The 23426-nt window shown below is 56.9% G+C and overlaps 8 protein-coding genes and 1 non-coding gene across 9 annotated transcripts; 4 read left to right on the top strand and 5 right to left on the bottom strand.

Moving 5' to 3' along the window:
• Window positions 1-111: 111 nt before the first annotated feature.
• On the bottom strand, window positions 112-774 carry B0I36DRAFT_357131 (uncharacterized protein; the record flags this gene model as incomplete). Its single annotated transcript, XM_046157755.1, has 1 exon — window positions 112-774. The coding sequence occupies one exon, from the start codon at window positions 772-774 to the stop codon at window positions 112-114; it is 663 nt and encodes a 220-aa protein (XP_046017791.1).
• A 1933-nt stretch (window positions 775-2707) lies between these two features.
• Window positions 2708-3176, top strand: B0I36DRAFT_357130 (U6 snrna-associated sm-like protein; the record flags this gene model as incomplete). The annotated part of the gene is made up of 3 exons (XM_046157754.1): window positions 2708-2735; window positions 2820-2896; window positions 2982-3176. The coding sequence occupies 3 exons, from the start codon at window positions 2708-2710 to the stop codon at window positions 3174-3176; spliced, it is 300 nt and encodes a 99-aa protein (XP_046017790.1).
• A 539-nt stretch (window positions 3177-3715) lies between these two features.
• B0I36DRAFT_309187 (Inosine/uridine-preferring nucleoside hydrolase domain-containing protein) lies at window positions 3716-5459 on the bottom strand. The gene is made up of 4 exons (XM_046152106.1): window positions 5249-5459; window positions 4907-5179; window positions 4784-4818; window positions 3716-4722 (listed from the first exon to the last, which is right to left on the bottom strand). The coding sequence occupies exons 1-4, from the start codon at window positions 5286-5288 to the stop codon at window positions 3799-3801; spliced, it is 1272 nt and encodes a 423-aa protein (XP_046017789.1). The 5' UTR covers window positions 5289-5459; the 3' UTR covers window positions 3716-3798.
• Window positions 5460-7104: 1645 nt separating this feature from the next.
• B0I36DRAFT_357128 (uncharacterized protein) lies at window positions 7105-8313 on the top strand (the record flags this gene model as incomplete). Its single annotated transcript, XM_046157753.1, has 1 exon — window positions 7105-8313. The coding sequence occupies one exon, from the start codon at window positions 7105-7107 to the stop codon at window positions 8311-8313; it is 1209 nt and encodes a 402-aa protein (XP_046017788.1).
• Window positions 8314-9416: 1103 nt separating this feature from the next.
• Window positions 9417-9488, bottom strand: B0I36DRAFT_t3. Its single transcript has one exon. It is a non-coding gene; the product is annotated as a tRNA-Ala (tRNA).
• Window positions 9489-9673: 185 nt separating this feature from the next.
• B0I36DRAFT_426364 (uncharacterized protein) lies at window positions 9674-12517 on the bottom strand (the record flags this gene model as incomplete). The annotated part of the gene is made up of 3 exons (XM_046162390.1): window positions 9674-11275; window positions 11442-11862; window positions 12440-12517. The coding sequence occupies 3 exons, from the start codon at window positions 12515-12517 to the stop codon at window positions 9969-9971; spliced, it is 1806 nt and encodes a 601-aa protein (XP_046017787.1). The 3' UTR covers window positions 9674-9968.
• Window positions 12518-14471: 1954 nt separating this feature from the next.
• On the top strand, window positions 14472-18221 carry B0I36DRAFT_309175 (uncharacterized protein). Its single transcript, XM_046152105.1, has 5 exons — window positions 14472-14717; window positions 14821-16304; window positions 16471-17238; window positions 17344-17502; window positions 17595-18221. Exons 1-5 carry the CDS (start codon window positions 14624-14626, stop codon window positions 17835-17837), a joined length of 2748 nt encoding a protein of 915 aa, XP_046017786.1. The 5' UTR covers window positions 14472-14623; the 3' UTR covers window positions 17838-18221.
• Window positions 18222-19099: 878 nt separating this feature from the next.
• On the top strand, window positions 19100-20795 carry B0I36DRAFT_370748 (general substrate transporter; the record flags this gene model as incomplete). The annotated part of the gene is made up of 3 exons (XM_046159940.1): window positions 19100-19414; window positions 19502-19652; window positions 19714-20795. The coding sequence occupies 3 exons, from the start codon at window positions 19100-19102 to the stop codon at window positions 20793-20795; spliced, it is 1548 nt and encodes a 515-aa protein (XP_046017785.1).
• A 169-nt stretch (window positions 20796-20964) lies between these two features.
• B0I36DRAFT_309172 (monothiol glutaredoxin-5) lies at window positions 20965-22677 on the bottom strand. Its single transcript, XM_046152104.1, has 2 exons — window positions 21760-22677; window positions 20965-21541 (listed from the first exon to the last, which is right to left on the bottom strand). The coding sequence occupies exons 1-2, from the start codon at window positions 22501-22503 to the stop codon at window positions 21464-21466; spliced, it is 822 nt and encodes a 273-aa protein (XP_046017784.1). The 5' UTR covers window positions 22504-22677; the 3' UTR covers window positions 20965-21463.
• Window positions 22678-23426: the final 749 nt, after the last annotated feature.

The raw sequence follows: 23426 nt of genomic DNA, 5'->3' as shown, positions 1-23426 counted from the left end.
AAGAGGAGTGATGCAATATCCTGACAACTGAAATGGCACACGTTGTTGGTGGGGGTATCTTCTTAAACCTTTGTGAAGCTCCATCCTGGAATCGTGCGGGGGTGAGCAAGTTTATGCCAAACCGAATGCCTTCTTGGCAGTGTTCCAGTACGCGGTCCGCTCAGGAGCAATCGAGCCACTGCCCAGGACGCACGCCATGTGCAGCTCAAAGGCCTTGTCGAGGTCCGAGCCCTCGAAGGCACTGTGAACATCGGCACCGCACTGGGTCGCGTAGAACCAAGGGCCGGACTTGAAGTTGTACTTGTCGTCGACGACGAGGTCGAGGACCTTGTTCATGGCGGCCTTGTTGCCGTCGACGGCACCAAGAGCAGCAACCTGCGAGGCAACCTCGGGGAAGGAGTTGGCGAAGAGGAGCTGGTACTTGAATGTCTGCATGTTGGACGTGCCTTGGCCCCAGTGGATCGAATCGGCACCGTCGTGCTGCAGGTTGCGCTTGTACACAAACTCTCCAGACTCAAGGGCAATGAGGGCAGTGATGGAGGCCATGGCTGCAGGGTTGTAGATCTCGTACGCCAGCATAGCCTCGACCAGCGCTTCGCCAACCTGCTTGTTGGTCCGGCACTCGTCGCTACCAGCTGCGCAAGATACGGACTTGGGAGCGATCTGCGCCACAATGTCGGCAGCCACGAGCTCGGCACGACGCTCGAGCGGAGCTGCCACAGCAGAGCCAGCCAGCATAACGGCGGCAGCAGCGAAAATAGAAGAGGTCTTCATGATGTTGCGTGGTGGAAGGTCTTGGTCGTTGAAAATGCGAGGAGCCGTGGATGGGTAGTGAGGTAATGTTTGTCACGTGAGTGCGTATGTGATGATGAGCCAGTCGTGTCAAACGATGAGGCGATCGTGGTGGTCTTATGACGCTGTCAAGGTCGTGTGCAAGAAGGAATGAATGAACGGCCAGTAGGTGTAAGTGGAGGTTGGGCACTGGCGATGTCAGCAAGCCGCTGGGGCTTATGAGAGAACGAGAGGATGGATTTAGAAAGAAGGAAGGGCTTGGCGGGCTCGGGCAAAGAATGTAAGGCTGACAGAAAAGAGGCGGAGAAAAGAACAGGGAGTGCTGGACAAGAACGTGACGAGGAGTTTTGTATTCTCCGGGACCAGCACAAAGCCAATCAAGGCATTGGACGAATGCAAAGAATCAGGAACCAGGTCGGTGCCCCTTAGCTCGTGATTACCGCTGTCACCCCCGAGCGCAGATCCCCGCTAGACCAGCCATTGTCTAGCATTGTCAAGGGAAGAGCCCCCCAAGCGAGCACAGCCAGGGCCTTCGCCGTCCGAGAATAGGCGGACGGGGCTCGTGTTGTGCCTGCGCGCTCAGTCATGGACTCATGGAGGCCCCCCAGGGCAGGGGTATCCCATGGCCCAAGCCCCTGAGCTGCGGCGATCGTTGGCGCCAGAAAGCCCACTGCATGACAGGCGCAGCAGTGGCAGGGGCTGACGTGAGCGCAATTGGCTGCTGGGAGTCCCCGGGTGCTGGCACGACGCAGGGACAAGCTTTCCTGTGGCGCCCCCTTGCGGCCCCGAGCCAAGCCGGACGCCAATCGTGGGCCGTCGACTCAAGTCGCCCTCGCACGTGGAGTCTGCACTTGAAACGAAACGGCTGGTTCTCGAGGGCGCGCCTTCGCTTCCGTCTGCTCCAACAGTCAGTCAGTGCGTGCCACTTGAGAGAGAAAGGTCTGGCAGAGGTCAGACGACCAACCGAAAGACAAGGTCCGAGCGAGACATCTGAACAATTCTGACGACGAGAATGAGAGGCTGCCAGGATGCTGGTGGGAGGAGACACTATTCACGTTGTGAGTTGGCGGTGCACAAAGAGTGGAAAGGGACCAAGGAGCTTGAGCTCGTTTGTGCGTACTTTTGGACGGAAGGCGCGAGCGGAACAAGAGGCAATCCGAGCAATCAATTTCTGAATAGGGCCTCCGCACTTTTGTAAACGTACTCGATCCGTGCCCTCTGTTTGCAAGACAGGACCACTGCAGAAATCCAAGGCTCCTCGTGTCGTGCCTGGCATCATGGATTTCCTGTCCTTCCTGCCGTCCTGAGAAGTAGCCGCCGCCTATGCGGAATTACTTACTCAACTTGGCGTGCCTTCCCTAAAAGACCAGCATGGTTCCACGGTCTGCTTGACAATCGCGGCGCTTATGCTTCACTCCCGACCATACTTTAACAAAGAGAGCTGGACAATGCTCTTATTTCAGCCCTGGCTGTTGTGCAACTCAAAAGAACAATTGCAGGCTGCACAGCGTCCGAGGTCGCGGATTGTGCTTTCCCAGGTAACCCCGCAGCCCGCTTGGCTTGGACAAGACCGATCTCACCACTTGAGCACAGCCAGCACGCCTCTCCAGCCCTTGCCACGGCCTGATGTCTTATCGCCCGATAGCAGTGGGTTCCAGGATATTTGGAGCTTGCCGCAGCTGCTGCTCCTCTCACCCAATTGAGCTTCACCTTTGAGGCCCGTCAAGCAGACCCGACGACCACGAGCACCACGTCATTCTTTACCGCACAACCCTCGACCCGACGAGCTCCCACGCCACCAAAGCCGGCTCAGCAACGACCGACCTCGGCACTGCCCGCTGCCCGCCCGGACGATCGCAGACACAACCACCACTGCTCCCCAAAGCTCGCCAGCTGCCGGGCCAGTCTAGCCACCATGTCGAACCTCAATAGCTACATCAACAGTAAAGCCTCCCATCATGCTTCACCAGGCTTGCCCCTCGCAAGACAAGAATATCATGGCTGACAACCCTTTTTTCCGCAAACAGAAAAGGTCCTTATCATCACAGTCGACTCGAGGACGCTGCTCGGCAACCTCCTGAGCTATGACCAGATGACCAACATCGTACGTCTTTCACACTCCCCGCTTGCAACGCCGTTTTTGTTGGCTTTTTCGCTAACAAAACCCTCACGTGATTTGTGCCGGTTAGGTGCTAGGGCAAGCCACAGAACGCGTCATCCGGACTCAGGACGACGATGAGCCCTCAGAAGAAGTGGCCCTTGGCCTCTACCTCGTGCGGGGCGACAACGTGTGCCTCGTAGGCCTGGTGGACGAGCCGCTCGACGAGAGCATCGACTGGACAAAAGTCAAGGGCGCTGCCATCGGGACGACGAAACATTCATGAGCGGACGGTTTTTGAACGGCACGGTTGCGGGGTTGACCTGGTTGCGAGGACGGCTTCACCGAACAGATATTTGAGGTGGCAGAGGGGTCAACTTCACAGCGGGGAACGTACGAAATGCAGCGGCCTTGAGGCGTGCAAGCCCTTGTCTCGTCGCACGGAGTCGAATGTGTCCGTGCAGGCCGAGGAAGATCAAAGAGACCTAGCATTCGGCCGATGAGATCTAGACGCGGAGACAAGAGGCGGAGAGGAAGGATGCCCAGACTCAGGCATCTCGACGGATTTTGAAACTATATTTGCATATTTGGCGTACGGGCGATACTCCTCAAAATAGCGGCGGGGAGGCTGAGTTTTATCTTTGAACCACGCGAGAAGCGGCGGGTCATTTCATACAGGTTCTGGCGACCAGTCCGTAGAAGTACTGGTCGCTCTGCACATACAGCATTTTCAGATCAGGTAGATGTGGGAGGTCCTTCGGCGAATAAGCCTCTCTCTGTTCACTGCCACATGGGACTTTTTCTACTTTAATCACGTACGATTGCAGTACAGGACACTTCCATCTGGAATTGTGTGGCACGAACTATAGCATGTTACCTCATAGTCCTGGTACCAGCCCACGCTAGTGCTAGCCGAAGAGGCGCTTCATGGCATACGGCGCAAAGTCCTCGATGCCAGGGCTGTCCACGATCCGATCGATCCTGTTACCCCGGATCAGGCTGGTCCAACCGTACTCATCACCAGGGTGCTCCCAGCTGGTGACGCCATCGGGCTTGGGCCGCCCGCGGCGGTCGCGAATGTGCATGCCGTGCGTCCACTGGCCCGACGTCTCGACCCGGATGTCCTCGGGAGCGTCGGCCGCGAGCTTCCACCGCGGGTCGTCGCGCGTGATGGCGTACCACACGGTCAACGGGTCGTGCAGGGACAGCCCCGGCTCGGAGCCGTCGCCGACCATGGTGACAATCTTGGCAAAAGTGCCGCTCATAAAAGTGTTGACCCAGCTTGCGAGCGGGGAGCCGACCTCGAGGTGCGGCTTGATGGTCTCGGTGAAGAAGCCGAGGTTGAGCAAGTGCGGCGTCGTAATGTCCAAGGGGAACAACTTGACGGTGAGCTGCTTGGACAGCTTCTCCGGGTAGTCTGGGAGACGGAAGACAGACTTGTCGGCGGGAGCAGGCGGCATGGTGGATGCCGGGTTGGGGGATGTCAGGGCGAACACACGCGCGCAGGCGACGGCGTCGGCGTACGTGTTGAACTCGGCAACGGGCGTGATGTTGCCCTCGACATCGACGGCGCCGCCCATCACCACGAGCTCCTTGAGCCGCAGGAACGTCTCGGGATCCTCGGCCGCGGCCATGGCAACGTTAGTCAGCGGGCCAACGGCACAGATGGTTACGCTCCCGGCGGGCTCCTCCTTGAGGATGCGCAGGATCTCCTTGTGCGCAGGCACGCGGGACGGGGTGAAGTACTTGTAGTAGGAAGGGTCGTCAGTTGGCGAGGGCACCCCGTCCTTGAAGAGAGACTTCCAGGTGTCTGCTGGGGACAGGTGTGGTTGCTGTATGGTTTGTGTCAGTACTGATGGGAAATACTCTCGCTGGATGTGGATGTCTGCTTACCTTGACGTGAACATCGTGCAGACCATCCATGCCGTCTGGACTCGCGGCAATAAATGAAGTTAGATTTATGTATGGCATGTCAAAGGGACAACGGTTCCTCATATTCAAACAGTGGACACTCACGGAAGCCATCCTCCTTCAGAATCTCCTCTTCGAGGGCATGCTCAGGCCCAATAGCGACGAGAGGCTTGTACGTCCGCAGAGCCTCGAAGCCTAGGGGTTTGCCCTGCTTCTCGCGCCACTGCATCTCGAGGTCAAGAACGTGGAAAAGAGCAACCGCATTCTTGAGAGTCTTATCTACGGAGACATTGCCGTATGTGATGGACAGGAGGAGCACCTCAAGGTCCTCGGCATCGGCTGCGAGCGCGAGTAGGATGGCGAGGATGTCATCGATACCTGATAAGGAAGGTTAGACTGGTGAGTCAAATGGTGAAAGCTTATTGTCGGGGTCAGGGTTATAAGTACCAGGGTCGGTATCGATGATGATTCTGTTCTTTGGTGCCATGTTCAGAGATTTTGGTTTTGTGGAGAGATGTTTGATTGGAAGGGAATGTCAGTAAAATAGACAGAGAGACAAAGAATTGCGAGGCAGTTGAGACCTCGAACGCGTGCTTTTCAGTGCCGAGATCGTTGGTGAGATGCTTCACGATGTCAGAGTGCACGTGAGGCAGTGACCATGATAGGGCGCCTCCAAGGCTGGAGAGGGGTCCTGCCCATGCATTCGGCCGGAGATGGGGAAGGCACGGCGGGCGCGGAGCTTGCGTGCCCCGCCGGTCGCCTCCGGCCGTAGCCTCGGAGCTCCTAACCTCCCCCGTTGCCGCCCCAGGGTTGCGGGCAGGTCTTCCAGGCGCACCTGAAAATTGACAGGCATGATCTTGAATGATTTTACTGCTGTGGACGTCGGCAGGCAAGCATTCAAGCTGAAGGTCCAAGAATTATGCGGCCCTCAGTTTGTGTCTTGAGGTACAGTCACGTTGGATCCATAGGGTGATGACCTTGGGATCCAGCTCCAGAGGATCATTTTCTTGGCACAGCGATTATTCATCTCTGTGCGTACGTCAGCAAATTCTGCGAACAGCTTAATGTTCGTGCCCATGTTAGAACAACACAGTGATGTCGGTGGGTCATCTGCCTCGTTTGTGCCGGGAAACGTATTGTGTGAAGAGAGTGAAAGCTGTGTACGCCTTGAAGCAATGGGTCCCGTTTGTGGAACCTGGTTTCCTGCAACAAGCTTGCCAATCTCTTCATGACAGAAGCAGAGGTCGAAGGTTTTGAAGGTGGCTGATAAGCCCGCGTAAGTATTGCCCACCCATGGATCTCCCTTCAAGCCCAGATCTGGCTTCGCAATCGTGCAGTGCATGGTCACACGGATGACTTGGATACTCGGACATCACTCTCATTCTAGCAGTGCAGGATCCAAAGGCGCTGGGGGGTGGCATGCAGATGCAGCAGTCCTGCAGGCAGGGAGGGACTTGCTTGTCCCGACAACCCAACACCGACGGCACATTCAAGGCGTCGGGTCAGTGCCACTGTCGTGCAATTGCTGGGTGGGTTAGGTTGGTATGCCTGGAAAATTGGGTGTCCTGATACTCGCGACGCGTAGTCCTAGAGCAGCTGCGAGGCCTTCAGGGGACACTCTGCGGCAAGATTGAAGGATGCATGGCAGGTGAAACGCAGCTGGGCCGGGAGACATGTCGAACAATCCACGAAGCCGTCGAGGCGGTGCTGAAGCCAGATTTCAGGTCGCGCAACAGTGTTAGCGATGAGGCAGACTGTGTAATGAGCAGTGGACAGTGGCGTCGTGCGGCAGTGCATTGTGGTCCTGGCACTGTACCAGCACTTGCTCGGTCGTCGCGGGACAATTTGTGAGGCCCTGCCTGCGCAGGTGCCACAGGCAGCTTCCCCTGATGCGCTGCGGAGCTCGACGACCTTACCCCGGTCTCCGTTACCAACACGTCGTCCGTTCGTATTTCCCCATCAGCTCGCACTCACTGCCACCACCATCTGAACCTCCTCCGCCATCTCAATCTCCTGCCCCATCTTACCTCCACGTTGTCAGCGATCAATTGCAATCCTCTCCTCCATCGAGTCTTGGCTCCACTGCCCTCACTGCGCTCATTGCAAAACCGGGCGCAGATCGACCACGCTTGGCCGGGACAACGAGTCCTCGAGCTCTCCACACGGCCTCACACCACCCGAAGCAATTGCCCGTCGCCGACGCGCCCCAGCATCACCCAGAAAGCCCGAAAACAATCCTCACATCACGGTCCGCTCGGTCGAGTCTTCCTCCAGAAAAGCTAAACGCAGACGTGCCCTCCATCATGGACTCCTCTAGCAGCTCTCACTCGGCGCTCACCACGTATGGCGGCTGGGCTGTCCTGCTGCTCGTGGCAGGCTATGTCTTCACCACCTATCAGAACGGCACACCACGACGCAGCTCTGCCGTTGTGCCTGCCAAGCGCGGCCGGTCGCAAGAGGCTCCAGAGCCAGCTGCGCCCCCGAGGAAGAAGGTCGAGAAGGCCGTGAAACAGCCCAAGAAGGTCGCGAAGCCGGCGGAGGCCGCTGCCACCACGACGGCCACCGCACCTGCCGAGCCAGTCGCCAGCGCTGAAGAGCTCGCCGCGGCGGAGCGCAAGGCCGACCGGGAGTTTGCCCGCCAGCTCTCCTCCACACATGCTGGCCACACCTTTACCAGCAAGAAGGCCGATGAGAAGCGGGCCAAGTCTGTGAAGCAGTCCAAGGCTGAGCAGGGCTCCAAGGTGACTGCAGCCCCTGCAGCCACTACCACCGAGGTGTCTCACGGCGAGGATGCGGATGACGACTTGTCTCCTCAGGCCTCCCCCGTCGTCGAGGCCGCGCCGTCCAACAGCAACGATGTCTCTGACATGCTCGAGGCTGCGGCTCCTGGCCCCTCTGTCCTCCGTCTGACTGGCACTGATGCGGTCAAGGCCAAGCAGCCCAAGGCCAAGGCTCCGGAGGTCGTCGAGACCAAGAAGCAGCGCCAGAACCGGAAGAAGGCCGAGGCTGCCAAGGCTGCTCGCGAGGAGGATGAGAAGGAGCGCAAGGTGCTCCTTGAGCAGCAGAGACGCACTGCTCGCATCGCCGAGGGTCGCGCTGCGAAGGACGGCTCTGGCTTCGTCGCCAGCCAGCAGAACAACGCCTGGACTGCCCCGAACACCGAGTCTGCCCAGACGAACGTGATCCCTCTTCTCGACACCTTTGAGGCTACCCCTGCCGCGCCTGCGAAGAAGCAGAAGGAGACTGTCCCCGCGGCTCCCCCGAAGCAAGACCAGTTCGAAGCTGCTCCCCCGCAAGAGACTGACAGCTGGAATGAGGTAAAGACCAAGAAGAAGGGCAAGCAGAGTGCTCCCGCTGCCGTCTCCTCCGCCGCCTCTCAGGCTGAGCCCGTCGCGGCCGCCAAGCCTGCCACCAACGGAGTCAAGAAGCCCCTCCTGACCAGCAACAACTCTTCCTTCGCCGCCATTGCTCCCGAGGAGACCGAGGATGTCGACGAGGAGTGGGATGTATGATGCCATACGACCGGAAGCTCCAGCATGCCGTGACGGCGCCAGCGCCAAACGGCTAGAGGCTCTTGTACATTTATGTCATCACTATATCACTTCGACGGCATTGTGGGCATGCATGGCAGACAAGGGATGAAAAGAGGCGTAGCATTGAGGCATTGGGGAAACCAAGACACGATCCGAGGTTGAGGCTCGTTGCGGGATGCACGGTTAGGCACATGCATGCCAGTAGAGAAAACGCCAGGGTGGATGTCCGCATGTTTTTTTCGCCGTGCCATTTTGCGAATCCTTTAGTCGGAACTTTTTCGTTGCAGCTTGGATGGGTGGACAGGTGCGATTATATCATTTGCTCGGCGCCGGATCTTTCTCCGCGCCTTATTCCCCCCCTGAAAAAAAGTCACATGTTATCAAGACCAGGAAATGAAGCATGCCCCTTTAGCTATGATGGGCGCAGACGCCAAGGAGGGCGAGGAAAACGCTTCTATTCATTTCAGCACATCTCATCGCGGGAAAAAACCACCGTAGGAAAGACATTACAATCAAATCGTTGCAATCATGAAATAAATACTCGGTCACGACCTGTGCGTGTGTATAATTGCACACAATCGTTTACAGCGGTTGACTGGGATAATTGAGCAAGTGCCTCGAGAAATGTCTCATTATTTCTGAACCACCCGGGTCTCCTCTTCCAAACTAGACCAACTCAGCGCACGGTAATAAACAAGGATCGACTAGAAAAGAAGTTTAGAGCTGAATCAAACAGGGAGGTACCCCAGCGCCTGAAAGAAAAGAAAAAAAAAAAACGTTGACCTCACAAATTCGTGCCGATCAGCCCGGCTCAACGCGCAGTCTCGGAAACCAGAAAAAGTCAGTAGTGTCTTTTCGACAGAATCATGTCTCCACAGCCAATATTCCCAGGACACAAACAGGCCTGCCAATACATCACAACAACCATGGAAGACAGTGAAGAAGGGGTGGGGGGTAAAAATCAAAAAGAAAGGCACGGCAAAAATGGAAGCATCTAGGAGACCAAAAGAAGACGGTTCACGATCCAAGAAAAGAAATCAAACAAAAAGATGGTACAACAGAGGATTTTAACCTCCATGCGATGGACTCGCGGGGAATCGAACCCCGGACCACTCCCATGCTAAGGGAGTATTATACCACTAAACCACAAGCCCGGTGATTGGATATGAGCAGGTGGTTTTATCAGAGAACATGAAGGTATTTTCTCTGTGCTGGATGCCAATTGCTACTAACCTCGCGCAAGCAAGCATATGCCGTGGATGTGACTTGTTGGCCAAGCTTGTGATAGAACAAAAGAAGGCATTCACCAGCAAGCTCAGCCTCTTGACGAGCAGAAACATTAACCAGAACAAAGAGTTATCTTATCAATGCTATCAAAAATCTTTTGGCTCGCAAGGTGCGAACCGATGTGCCAATACTCCCAACGCCAAACTTGCGAATGCTTCAGGTGTGTACAAAAACGAATGCTACAGCTATGACCAGACCATTGGGATCCAATTTTTGTTTTTCCAGCTTCATCTCAACCAATGCCTCTCCTCATCGGGCCCAAGTACCGGCAACCATGGCCCAGCAAAACGGGGCGTTTGCAGCTCCAAGTCACTGTCGGATTTGACCATGCATCTGCTCCAGACATACTAAGCGGAGCTAGCCGTGGCCGCCATGATCTTTGGGGCGGGCAGGGCCGTGGATTCGGACGTGGCTTCGACCAATGTTTCCGCGGTTTGCGACGGCGTGAGCTTCATGTTTTCGGCCAGTGTTAACTCCTCGGGAGCGCCGAATGACTCGGAGCTGGCGACAGTCTCCAGCTTGGGGCGTCTGGCAACCTTGGTGGTGCTGGCAGTGAAAGATTCTGAGGGCTTCAGCTCAAAGAACTCCGCATCATCTGAGGTGTCCTCGTCAGGGGTGACGACAGGTCTCGTCCGCTTTGTGCGCCTGGTCGATCTGCGCGCGGGCACGACGAAGCCCTCCGAAATCTCCGACGACTCAATCGAGAAGCTCCTGCCCCTGAGAGTACCTGAGCTGAATGCTGCGGAGCGGCGTTGCGCTGAGGTTGGACTCAGGCGACTAGCAGCTAGGTCCTGATCTGTGGGAAGTTCGCCACTCATGAGCTTGGCCTCCATGGCCTTCTCGTGCATGCGGCGGCTCAAGGGCGGAGTATCGCTGCTAGTCGTCTTCCTACTGACGTGGCTGGCGACGCTCGTCGTCCGGCTGACTGGAACCTTGCCCTCCATGAACTTGGCTGGTGGCGGCGGCTGGAGCATCCACTTGTGGGCATCTTGGTGGAGCGGCTTCTGACGGACAATGGGTGGGTGGTGGTCGTTGACGGGTGGGTGCTTGGGCGCAAAGTAAAACTCCCTCCGCTCCTCCTCGGTAATCTCACGAGGTTCCATGCCGAGGGTGGCCTCGATGCGGCGACCAGCCGAAGAACCTGCCTGCTTAATTGCGTCCATCAACCGGTGACCAGCTCTGGATATATCGTGACCCCATAGCTCCTCGTCCTCGCGCTGATACCGTTTGCGGTTCCAATCGTCCGAGAATGAAGTCGATAGGCTCATGGTCTCGTTTTCTGGCACTACCGTGGGACTACTGCCGATGTGTGTGCTGCCAATATGTATGCTGCTGCCCGCGATGCTGTGGGCGTCCTTTCCGGCGCTCGCCAGCCGCTTTTGGCTCTCGTTCTTGCTGGCGGCCGACTGGTACTTCCTGGTTTCGATGTGTGGCCCTATCATGATCTCTTCAGACCAGTAAGGGTTTGTGTTGAATGGATCTGGGTGCTGGTACATCTCCGGGTACTGCCCTTGAATGCGCGCCTTTTCTGCACGCTCTTTCTTGGCCGTAGCCTTTGAGCGCTGGTGTGCGCGGAAGTTGTAGTAGGGCGTACATGATACGACGTAGAAGACCACGGATTGCAAAGCGATGGGGAGAGACATGGCCGCCGTTGCTATGCTTCAAGTGTTTTTTGTGTGGGGGGTTATAGCTGTGCCGAAGCACGAGCATAGGGACACTCCGCAACAGTGTCACAGGCGTCGCATGAGAAAGTCTCGATATCCCTTGTCGACGCGGTGGATAGAGCCGTGAATCGCTCAGCGAGTTCGCAAGTACGGTACCAGCCGCAAAGAGACACCAGGCCACGAGGGGCGGGTGGAATGGTTCGTGAACTGAATGACTATATTGGTAGGTGCAGCGGCGCGGGCCTAGATGGCAGCGGATTTGGCAATTAGGGTTTGCTGGTCGGCGGCCAGCCGCGGGACAGACCAATTGTCCCAAGATCAAACAGGCAGGCGTGGCTGAAAACACACCAGAGCTGCGTGAAGCCTTCGGGTCCGTTTGCTTTCCGTGTGGCCGGGGTTGATGATTGGCGATGGGACACCAAGGGCGAGGCGCAGAGACGGCGATTGAGGTGTCGGCAGTGATCCTGAAATCAATTGAGGGAGATGGAGGCGAGACCTGTATCAAAGGTACCTTGGTACGGATCTGGGCAAAGGTCGACAAAGCGTCCTTGTGCAGGCGAAACCCCTTGGCGTTGTACTAGAGGTGGACGACAAGGGACGTGGTAAGTGGTGTTGTTATGTGCTCCTTTGAGGTTCGGGATTGAAGCACAGGGTGAGCTATCAGAAAGTCGATGAGGTAGACCGAGCCAAGAGATGACGCAAGGGTGGGATAGATAGATAGACAGATAGATAGAATGTGTGTTAAGAGCAAGAACGGCAGTCACGAAAGGCTTGGAGTAGCAAGAGACAAGAAGAAGCTGGGCGCTGGGGGCCGGGATTGGAAGCAATAGAGATGGAGGTAAGGAGCGTGGGAGAGCCGCAAAGGAGGTTGCAACGGGACGCAGGCCGGGCAGAAGAGCGGGCCAGACGGAGGGGCAACAGGAACTAGGCGGCGGGTGAGAGGCCAGAGAGGAAGGCGGATGTTTGGAGGAGGCACAGAGGAGGAGGAGGAGAAGCAACATACGCGGGCAGGAGGCGATGATGATGGGGATGCGACGGGCGGTTCCTGCGGCTGCGCTGGGCCAGGCACAGGGGTCTGGGCAGTGCAGGCTCGCCGGGCGCAACTCAAACGCACTTCAATCTCCCCCAGGCACGGACTGGGCGGACGGACTTACCCTGGCTGACTGCTCACCAGCCCACACCACCACCACCAACCAACACCCGCGCCTCCTCCCTCCCACCCTCCCACCCATCCTCTCCACAACTCTCGCCTCTTTGTACATTGCCATTCCTAGCCCAGCCCAGCCCTGCCTCGATTTTGGAGGTGCTGTTCCCTGCCGGGCCTCTCGGGTCGCCTCGCTCCAACATCTCTGCCCACTACACACCAGCACTGCCGCGCACTGCTCACCACACCTTGTTTCAACCGGCTGTCCCGAGGTGCAACCATCACCACCATCCAGTGGCGATCTACGGGGTGCAAACGAACATCGCAATCCAAGATGCCCAGGACCCCGTTTCCACGCTGCTCAATCTCGGATAGAGCCCACCCCTCGCGTCGTTCTTGCTGGAGCCACTAAAGGGGGACACGCCGTGCATGGGTTCGTGCCTAGTGCCCACCTTGCCATACGGAGTACCTACAGCAGTCCGCCTGCCTCCACACATGGCCTCGTCTCCAGGTTGCCCACTCGGCTAGTGCTCCACGCTGCTGGCGGGCGCCGGCGTTGCTAGGCTGCGCGCCAGGCCTCAGCTACTCTTGTGGAAATGGGAGGGCAATTACAGCAAATACGAAGCGTCGTCAATGACGTGCATTCTCTGCCTGCCAGCAAACCTGGGGCACGCCGTTGGACGCTTTGGACCCTTTGGCGATCACGCCCACGCACGGTCGCTTATTTGACACATCTAGGTCCCCCTTGTCCTGGAACCCCCTGTGCCTCTGGCTCTCTCCACGTGTGTCAACGCACCAGCCTCCTTTCCCGGTGCCGGCACTCAAGTCGGTGCTTGCGGTTCAACCCAGCAAAAGATGACCAGCGTTGACGTCTGGATGCTGCACAGGTCTTGGCATCAAAGTTTGATCTGCTGCCATGGTGTCCATTTGTCCACGCCGCATGGCCTGGGCGACATCGCCGGAATAATGCGGGGGCCGGCCCCGGCTGCCAAAGTGGCGCGACACAGCAGGAAACCGGTTCTGGTCAGAGCCAAGCGCTGTCCGGTGCGTCTGCTTTGGAGGGCTCGGCGCCGAAGCTCCGGTACCTGCCACACCTCGATGTCTACGTACACACTTGTTTCCACCACTACAGCCCCGCCCCGCTCTGTCATCAAATAGGCTGTTGCTATCGCTGTTGTTGTTTGTTATTGGTGTGTGTTGGTCGTGCTCCTGTTGCATTGCATACCCCGCCTGCACCTTGTTGAGATCGAGCTGCTACTTGTGGAAGCGCCTCACGGCGTAGGTCCCATAACAACAGGCGCCTCTTCGATGAATTATTGCTCATGCAGGCCAACGATGATCCGATATTCCCTCAGTGCCTGACGAACGCAGCCCGCCTGCTACACAATTTTATTTTATTTTCTTTTTTTGGAGCATGGAGTTTCACGTCGATGACCCAACAGGTACCGCAATATTGCGGCGGCCTGTGTGCTTGCTCTGCTGCGGCATTTCTCGTGATTTTGAGCCTGACGGTTAGCCGGCATAGTGGTTGTAGGGTTCATCCTCGTTATCATAGCTCTGCTGTTCATCATGACGTGTGCCGTTCCTTAGCGGGCCGTTTGCGCGACTTTCAAGTTGTTACAAAGCGACAAGACAAGCCAACGTCAGTCATTTGTCAGATGTGGAACCGTCGCTGAGCACTTGTTGCGGGCCACCCGTTCTTCAATCCGCGCCAGCGGTTTCCGCCACGGTGTGTTCACCGAGGGGGGGAGAAACAATCCACAATCCCCAAGGGTTGCAGTCTGACCTCTTCGAATTCCTAGCATGAACAGATTCATTGGTCCATATGGAAGTGGTCTCGGCAGGCTTCATCTTTTTGCTTGGTGCCTGAAGATGAGTAATGCTGACCTGGCATGGCTGATGCTTCTGATTGGTTCAAAAAGAGCACTCATTGCCTAATTCGCGTGCCTAGCGAAGCAAGCTACAGGCAGCAACAATGTTGATAATGCTCCTCAAAGTACCAAGAGGCCATTTAACCTCGTTTAATTTGATGCGTCTTTGAGAGTAACTCTGTCTGCAAAGTTGAAATTGCTTCGTGGTCATTCTTTGAGTGCATTTGGGAAGCTTGTGGCAGAAACATAGCAGTGCGGCGTGCTTGTGGAAAGGTCTAGTGCATGCCGAGTGACTTGATAGCCTCCATGCACCACCCATCGTGATGGCGACAAGTATGCCTCGTGGCAGCTGTGTACTCTGTGGCGTGCCAATCGATGAGAGACTGAGCCGTAGCTGGACACCACATTTTCGCGCGGGTAAGCATTTTCCTACAACATTTATCCACCGCTTGACCGCGTTGTCTCTTTCTTCCTTCTCGGACCCAGGCTTACCAAATCACCACTCACTTCCGATTGAAAGTATACGTGCGCAATACCACAAGAGGTCCGGCCGAAGCACAGCTCTCGGGCGTCGGACTGCGAGACCATGGCTTCGACAGAGCACCCCTGGGCCGCCATGCTCACTTTTACGACAACAATTTCGAGCCAGACAACCTTTGTGTGTTCCGCCTCCAGAGAGGCAGCAGAGACGAGCATGGCACCGCCCCAACTCAATACGGTGTCCCTTTCCACCTTACATGCTGGGATATCCTGGAAAGAGTGGCAGCAGGCGATAGAAATGATCCTGACGCCGGCTTTCGCGACATCAACCTGACGCACCTGCACCAGTTCTTCGGCTGCTTCCCCGAACAACAAGGCCGGATCAACTGGGGCCACAACTATGGCTTCATAGAGTACGAGGACTCTGGCAGCAACTTTGTCGGCTTCGAGCGTGTCTTGGCGGACGTGGCTCGCGGATTCGCCGGCCCTCACCACGATCCCGGAGAGAGCTATCCTATCCAAGCTGCCCTTCGCCTGCCCAAAGCAAGTCGTCCAGTCCTTGCTCTTCCGGCCCGCAGACTTCGGAAGACATCAATATCTCTTACAGTAACTGAAGCCAAAGAGACAGACCAGTTCGACCAACTCCCCACAGAGATCCGCGACATCATCCTCTTCCAGCTCTCTTCGCCAGACGTGCTGACACTGAAGCTCGCCTCACGAGCCATCGCCGAGACCGAGCTCGGCGAAACGTTCTGGGCCTCGAGGTTCGACTCCGGTCAACAGATGGGACACGTCTACGAGGCCCGCGATGCAACAGTGCCCCTGGGGAACTGGCGGGACGCGTACTTCGAAATGGCCGAGCTGCAGACCCGCCGCGAGACGCTGCGGAACAGGGCACGCATCTGGGGCATCGCCGACGCGCTGCTCAACATCTTGCAACACATGGGCTCCGGCTCGTCGACAACACTGCAGGGCACTGAGTGCGGCGTGCCCCTGCCCAACTGGATGTTTGAGCTCTCCACTGCCGGTGCCGCCGGGGCTGTCGTCAATCTGCCTCACGGGCCTGATGCACTGCGCGACGGCGAGGGATATACCAACCACTACGGGCGGCTCCATGACTTTTCCTACGGCGCATGTGTCGAGCCCTCGCGTGTCCGGTACCACAAGGGTATCTCCCGAGATGCGCGAGTCTGGGTTTCGTTCATCGAGCTGCCGGATGCGCGGTACATATCCGGCTTGCGGTTCGAGAATGTCTCCGGGACGGCACAATCGTGGAGTATCGGGTACATCCATGCGACTAACGAGGAGTTGCTGCCTCCCGTGTCTGAGGACGAGAGCGGGAGTGGGGGCGCTTTGTGCGGCTTCGAGCTGGCAGTTGGCTCCCGAGGCGTGCTTGGCCTCAGGAAACTAGGATCATTGGAATCTCAGAAAGGTCAGTGGGTCGGTCGACATGAGGGTGTGCCGAGGAAGCTACTCCTCCTGAAGGAAGGGGTTGAGCCGTACATGTTGACCTGCGGCTTTGATGTAAGTTTTGCTTCCTATCGGACAAAAAAAAAGATCAAAGAATTTCTCATTTCCGTGATTCCGCTTCGCCATTTTCAAAGCAGCATTCAAAGTGCATTTCATGCTTTTTCAAAACGAGTTGTACGCGCAGGGACGGCTAACTTTTTATGATTATGAAACAACATAGGCTATCAAGCTTTTGGTCGTATGGGCGTCCAAGCCTGCCACCTCCAACAATAAGCCAGCATCATCGACTACCATTCGTAAATCACCTTACAGGTCCTCCAAGCTTCGCGAGCATTCCCTGTGGTATCCCGCGGTCCCGCCGGCGCACTGTGACCTGTTCCCCCTCGGTCCGACTCGTGAGCGTGCTTGGCTGCCTATGAATGCCAGCTCGTTCTCGCAGCAAGGGCAGATCGCGGGACTCGGCACTGGAGTTCGCGTGGGGCAACCACACGAAGTCATCCTCTTTGGTGGTGAACATGGGGAGAAGCTCACCGAGGTCACTGGGCTCACGATGACTTTGAGAGACGGCGTCCTTGTCGAGTTCGGAGTATCCCGGCGTGTCAGGGACGACAAAGACTGCGACCATACTAAAGACAACGGTGATGGGACGATCAACGAGGAGCTTGGAGGCAAGCATGATGGGAGCGTGTCCCATATGTTCGGTGAACATCTAAGGACGGGTGTCATCAGCATACCGGCGCAAGCCGGCACCGCGGAGTATGGCACCTTGCATGAGCCTTTTCAGTATTTGTCTCGTACCGACGCCGTGCCACGCGAATTCAGGGGCACTGCAAAGGTCAAAACGCAAACGTACGAGTTTGCCATTGACGGGAAGTCTGGGGAGAGGATTGTTGGGATTGACGTCGTCGGTGCGCAGCGCGAGGACGGTCACGACGATCATGATGGTGCCATTCATGGGAGAGGCAGTACGATGATCGGGGGTCTGAGGGTGAGTGTGCGATTTCCCAATACCACACTGTCGTGCTTCAGACTTTTCGCTGCGCTCGGGGCAGAGAGAGATTATCAATTCGATAACACGTTCAACTACAAACAGATCAGTACCAATTTCGGCCGTTGCTTCAATGTGCTGGGTGTCTCCGACGACTTATCCGACTCTGATGATTCACTGGCACGAAGTCGAAACATTAGAGCTAAGGACTCTGGTGCTGCCAATGACGGGAGCGGAGTTTTGGTGGGAGTTTACGGGCGCAGGGTAAGTTTCCAGTGTCAAATATCTCTTTTCTCGTTCCGGTGACGAAAGACGTAAGGGTCGGGGAGGGTAGTCGACTAACTTGTCACCGATAGGATAATTACGGCAGGTTTGTGAGCCTCGGCGAAATCAATGCCCCAGCTCATATCGCTGCAAAGACTCCCGAGGGCGGCCGCACCTTCACGCCCGAGACTCGGCTAAGTAACCGCGCCGCTGGTGTTCTTATTTCTCCGGGCGCTTTAGCATTCGCTGGCAATTCTGCTGCACTGGACAGTGATTGCAGTCTTGGTTCTGACGTGGATGAGCTAGAGAATGTTCTCGGTGGACTGGCACTTTGACATTGCTCAATTGTGGCTCATGGTTCTTGCGGCCCCCCTTGACAAGGGTCGTTGGCGAAGCTGTGTTTGGAAACTGCCGGGGACAACTCAGTTTTGCGTTGATGATGGTATGTGGCTTACACAACCAAAAACCTTGGTTACGGAAGAAGAGGATGGAAACGTGAACAGGCAGAATCCCATAGCTAAAGATAAATACACTAGTATGTTAGATGTTAGATACCCCCAAGCTCCATGTGTTGCTGTTCATTTGCCAGGCTCCACTGAAAGTGTCGTGTTACCGTTGTGTTTGGACGCTGGGGCAGGCTTGGAAACTGCCTGAATAGATCGACCTGGTTGAGTTTACCGACATGAATGAAGCTCGACGGTGGCTTCAACTTGCTGTTTAGTCTCTGTCGTGCCTGCTGCGGTCCTCTTACAACCTGCCTGATGGCGGAGCGCCGGGAGATAATAAGCGGGACTACGTCATCCCGGTTGGGGTGCAAGATCGCCCGTCGTTAGGGGGGCGCTCCACAGGCAGTACGCGGCCGATGGCCCGACCCCACGGGCGGCCGAGCACTAAAGCAGCGTTACTTGACAGCCCTCTGGGGGCCTTGTCTTTGTGGCGCGCGCTGGTGCTTGGCGCGCCTCGTCACTGCCGCTCAGCCCGTCCGCCTTGGTCGGTCTCTGGACCAAGGGGTTGCCCGATAATCCTTATCTCACCTCACGTCAATGCTCCTGTCCCGTCTTGACAACTTTCCCCCTTCCCGCCATCCTGTCCAGCAAGTGCCTGCATCGTGCTCCTACGCCCCTCGGCGTCCTGCTTTCCTTTCGCAATCGTTGCCAGTGTGCCTAGGCCTCCACGTCCGAGAGCCCTGTACTATGACGTCCTGAGTTCCGCCCCCTACGCATCGCCAATAGCGTCTTTCCAACCGAGCAGCCCGACACCAAGCATTGTAATGACCACGCGAACCGCTCTCTCCGCATCCTAGACTTCTCCAACCCTTGATGGGTTGTTTCCTCAGCCTGCAACCACAATGTCCCAACCCTACGAGTCGTTACAGCACCAGCCGCTTACCGCGGGCGACCACGATGACGACGACCCCGACGGTCTCGACGACCAAGACTATGCTTCTTCGCCCCAGCACAACGGCCGCCCGGGCCGAGACGCGGCATCGCGGGCGACCCTAGAAAAGCCCTATGGCACCGGCGGCCGCCCAACCCATCGCTTCTTCAAGACCCCTCACGCGCTGCACTCGGCCATCTCCTTTGCGGCCGGCACCACGATGCTGCTCTTCGGCTACGAACAGGGCGTGTTCGGCGGCATCATCGTCGCCGACGAGTTCCAGGAATATTTCAACCACCCCAACCCGGGCGTCGAGGGGTTCGTCGTGTCCGTGTACGACCTGGGGTGCTTCGCGGGCGCCCTGCTCACGCTGCTCGTTGGCGAGAAGCTCGGCCGCAAGAGAATGCTCATCCTCTTCACCATCATCATGGGCGTGGGGATCATCATGCAGACAGTGGCGCAGAACATGGACCAGATGATCTGGGGCCGCTTTGTCGCGGGGATTGGCAACGGTGGCAACACAGCGACTGCTCCGGTATGGTTTCCCAGTCCCTCTGGGCGAAGGCACTTTGACTGTCAATCCCTCTTGGGGCTCAAAGCTAACGTGCATGTCTGATTCTAGGTATGGCATGTCGAGACGAGTCATGCCAGCGCCAAGGGTACCGCCGTCGTCAAGGAGATGGCTGTCAACGTGCTTGGGTTCGTGATTAGCAACTTCGTGACACTTGCATTCAGTGGCCTCATGACCGAGACACAATGGCGTTTTCCCCTCGGTTAGTGCTCACGTCCGTACCACATGGGCATGCATTGTTTTACTGACATACCCATGTGTAGGTGTGCAAATGGTCTTCGTTGCCATCATCCTCACCATGGTTCCGATCCTCCCAGAAAGCCCCAGGTGGCTCCTAGCTCGAAAGAGAGACGCCGAAGCGAAGCACGTGCTCAGCCTCTTGAACGACCATGATGTCGAAGAAGAGTTTGAGGCCATTCGGGCCTCGGTCAAAGCCGAGCAAGCGGCTCAGGCGTCCTGGGCACAGCTCTTCCGAGGCGGTCTTGCGACGCGGCGAGTTCTGCTCGGCATGATATTACAGACCGCACAACAGCTCTCTGGAATCAACGTCTTGGCGTACTACCTCCCCGTTGTCCTCCATCGCAGCGTGGGTCTGCCTCAGGTCACTGCGCGTCTAGTTGCTGCCGGAAACGCCATCTCGTTCTGGCTCTCGACAACAGCGTCGATCGTATGGGTCGAAAGGATCGGGCGTCGCAGGCTGCTCATGGTCGGCGCTGGCGTCATGGCATTTGCATTCAGCGGCGTCTCCATCGGTGTAGGGCTGGGCGACGCCAACCCTGACGCGCGCACGCCTGGCATTGTGGCCGTCGCATTCATCTGGCTCTATTTCACCACATTTTCGTCTGGCTGGATCTCCGTGCCTTGGCTCTATCCGGCCGAGGTCAATGCGCTGAGCATGCGGACCAAGGGCGCCGCCCTCGCCACCGCATGCGACTGGCTCTTCAACTATGTCGTCGTGCAGACGACACCGCCGGGCATCGAGCACCTCCGGTGGGGGCTGTACGCCATATACGCGCTGCTGAACCTGGCTTTTGTCCCGCTCGTGTACTACCTCGTGGTCGAAACCCGGGGCCGCAGCCTCGAAGACACCGATCACTGGTTCGAAATGAACAGAAAGTGGCTCGTCCACAAGGCAGATCACACCGTGTACCCGTCGCGCGGCGGCCGCGGCGGTGGCGGTGGTGCTGGAGGTGGCGGTGCGGGCAGGCATGGCGGCTTCGCGTCTCTGGGCGTGGCCGACGACCATGAGGCCATGATGAAGGCGTTTGAGGAGGACAGCGAGGATGACAGCATGGATGGCTCCGTGAGCGATCTGGGGACGTCGTCGCGGTTCGCCGTGTCATAGAGCGGGCTCGCATGCATCGGCGGTTTTTCTTGTTTGACCGTCCGGTTATCGGAGATCTGGTAGCAGTGAAGATTTTACGGGGCAGTGAGGATTGCGTGTGCAAAACAATGTATAGAAGGGCACATGTACAGCTCAATAGACAAGCGATATCCAAACTAACTACAAGTACATGAACGATGCTCGTGTGCTCATAATCTGCTGGAGAGACCAAACACTGCCTGGAGGGCAAGCAACGAACTGCGCAATACTTCTCGGATGGTCTTCAGACAAAGACGACAGTAGCCCACAGAATAGCAATCTGTGCAGGACTAATAGTTCTGGACTTCCGCGATTGTGTTTGCATCTTTTTTTTTTGGTTGCTCTTTTGGCCTTGGTCCTGAATGCATATCTGCTCCTTACAGCAACATCCTCGTTTCTCCACGCGCGTCCTACAGTCTGGATTGATTATCCTGGCTTTCCCCACACTTTACCTGACTGAACCTCTTGAAACTCATGTTCCCGACCTCTGGCTGCGTGTCTTGCCCGGGTACACATCTGTGTCTCGATTATCATACCCTTTTCTTGCCCAGAAAATTTCCAGCTCTTGACTTTGAAATGCCCCCTGTTCGCCACCAATGTGTGCTGGTGGTTGTTGATTTTCCGTTTTTTCCTTTTTGTTTTTATTCCTTCTAGGCGGCGGTGGTCTCCTCCTTGGCGACGCTGTGCGCTTTGAAGAAGTCTGGGTCGGTTTCGAGTTCCTCCTTGATCTGTACGCAAAGGGGTAGAGAGATGGTCAGCAGGCTTATCTATTTGTGAAATTATGCCGCCACGCTTTTCGCAGCATGTGAACCGACAAGGGATAAGATGCAGCAAGAAAAAAGTCACTATATAAATACGCCCAAAAAGAAAACCCTGGAAAAGCACCGGCAATAAAGCAAAGGACCAAGCGCAAAGATAACGAAGAAAAGAAAAAAAGAAAACTCACAATGTCCAGCCCCCCGACGAGATCCCCGTCCATCCACAGCTGCGGGTACGTGGGCCAGTCGGCAAACTCCTTGAGGCCCTGGCGGACCTCGTCATCGGCGAGAATGTTGAAGAAGCCGTACTTTACGGAGCGCTCGCGCAGGAGGGCGACGAGCTGCCGCGAGAAGCCGCACTGCGGGCTGCTGGGGGTGCCCTTCATGAAGAGCATGACGGGCGCGGCCTTGACCAGCTCGCCGAGCTTCTTCCACAGCTCCTCCTTGGCCTTGGCCGGGTCGGCCTCGGCGGCGGGGGCGTCAACTTGTGGTGTTTGTGCTGAGGACCCGTTTGCCGCTGCCGCTGCCGCTGCCGCCTGATTTGAGGAAGATGTCGTCGATTGTTGTGTGGCTGATGTGGAAGAGGAAGGCTTGGCGTGCGCCTCGATGGCGGCGCGGACTTTGACGGCGCTGCTGCCGCTGACGGTCTCGAGGATCTGGTCGTCGCGCTGGAGGACGAGGAACGGGACGGCGGTGACGTCGTACGTCTCGGAGATGTCGCTGAGCTCCTCGGCGTTGAGGGAGACCCAGCTCGTGGGGTTCTCGTTGGAGACGGGGTACTCGGCGGCCAGGGCCTTGAGGACGGCGTTCATCTGGGTGCAGGGGGCGGCCCAGGGCGCGTGGAACGAGATGACGAGCAGCGTCTTCTTGGACAGCGAGGCCACGTGCGCGCGCCAGTCCTCTTCCGAGGTGATTTCCTGTATCGTCGACATGGTTGGGCGTGTGTGTCGGTGGGTGGTGGTGGGTGGTTGTCGTCGCAGGAGGGAGAGAGCAGATGAGGAGTTCAAGTCTCTGAAGAACCGCGCGTATGGGGAACTGTGCGGGCGTGCTGCTGACGGTGCGATGTTGGAGGAGGAGGTGGTGATGGTGTGTGATGATGGTGTTTGCGCAGGGCTGCTGAGAAATGCAGGCCGATTTTGCCCCTCCAGTGCGATGTCGTCGCTCCGTGCTGCGCTGCCGGAGGTGCCCGGTGGGGCCCGGCGCCAGGCGGGTCCCCAATCGACGGCCGCTTGTTATCAATCAGCAGCCAGGGTCGTGGCGTCATTCCCGCTCCCACCGTCGACATCGGAGCCGAGCCGCACCCACTTCAGAGTGTACATGTATCGTGCTTGTCAATACACAATGGCGGTCCAGGTCGGTCAGAAAGCGCCGTCAGCCGAGGTTGGGGCCATTTCGCAGGTACTTCCGGCAGCCACTGGTCTTGGCGAAACCAAGACAATCCCACTACGCAGACTCTCTTCTAAGAATGCATGTCGTTACGTCTGCAGCCCAGACACGAGAATAAGAATATGACACGAGTTGGAGATTGAGTCTCGTGACAGCGTGTCAGAAAAGCTACAGGTTAGTCTTGCCCTAGCGGCTGAAGGGCCTCCAGATTGATTCTTCGGATTTTGTCGTGCCCGAAAACATTACCATGGTCCTGTTCTCCCATCAATCGACTAGTTGCTTGTATTCTTTGTCGACTATAAATCATAGCTCTTACGGGTGCTCAAGAAGTCTCCGGATATAGGCTCCACAACCCTAAGACCCAATCGTGTGCTCCTTCTAAGTATCTCAGTATCAGAGGCCTATCAGGGATAGAACAGAAAAGAAAACTCCAAGAATATTGCTATCAACTCATTTACTCGTCGTTGCG

Source organism: Microdochium trichocladiopsis (assembly GCF_020744255.1).
Source record: "Microdochium trichocladiopsis strain MPI-CAGE-CH-0230 chromosome Unknown B0I36scaffold_1, whole genome shotgun sequence".
NCBI classification, from domain to species: Eukaryota; Fungi; Ascomycota; class Sordariomycetes; order Xylariales; family Microdochiaceae; genus Microdochium; species Microdochium trichocladiopsis.
The sequence above is the reverse complement of the archived record's forward strand: the minus strand, read 5'-3'. Positions and strand labels throughout refer to the sequence as shown.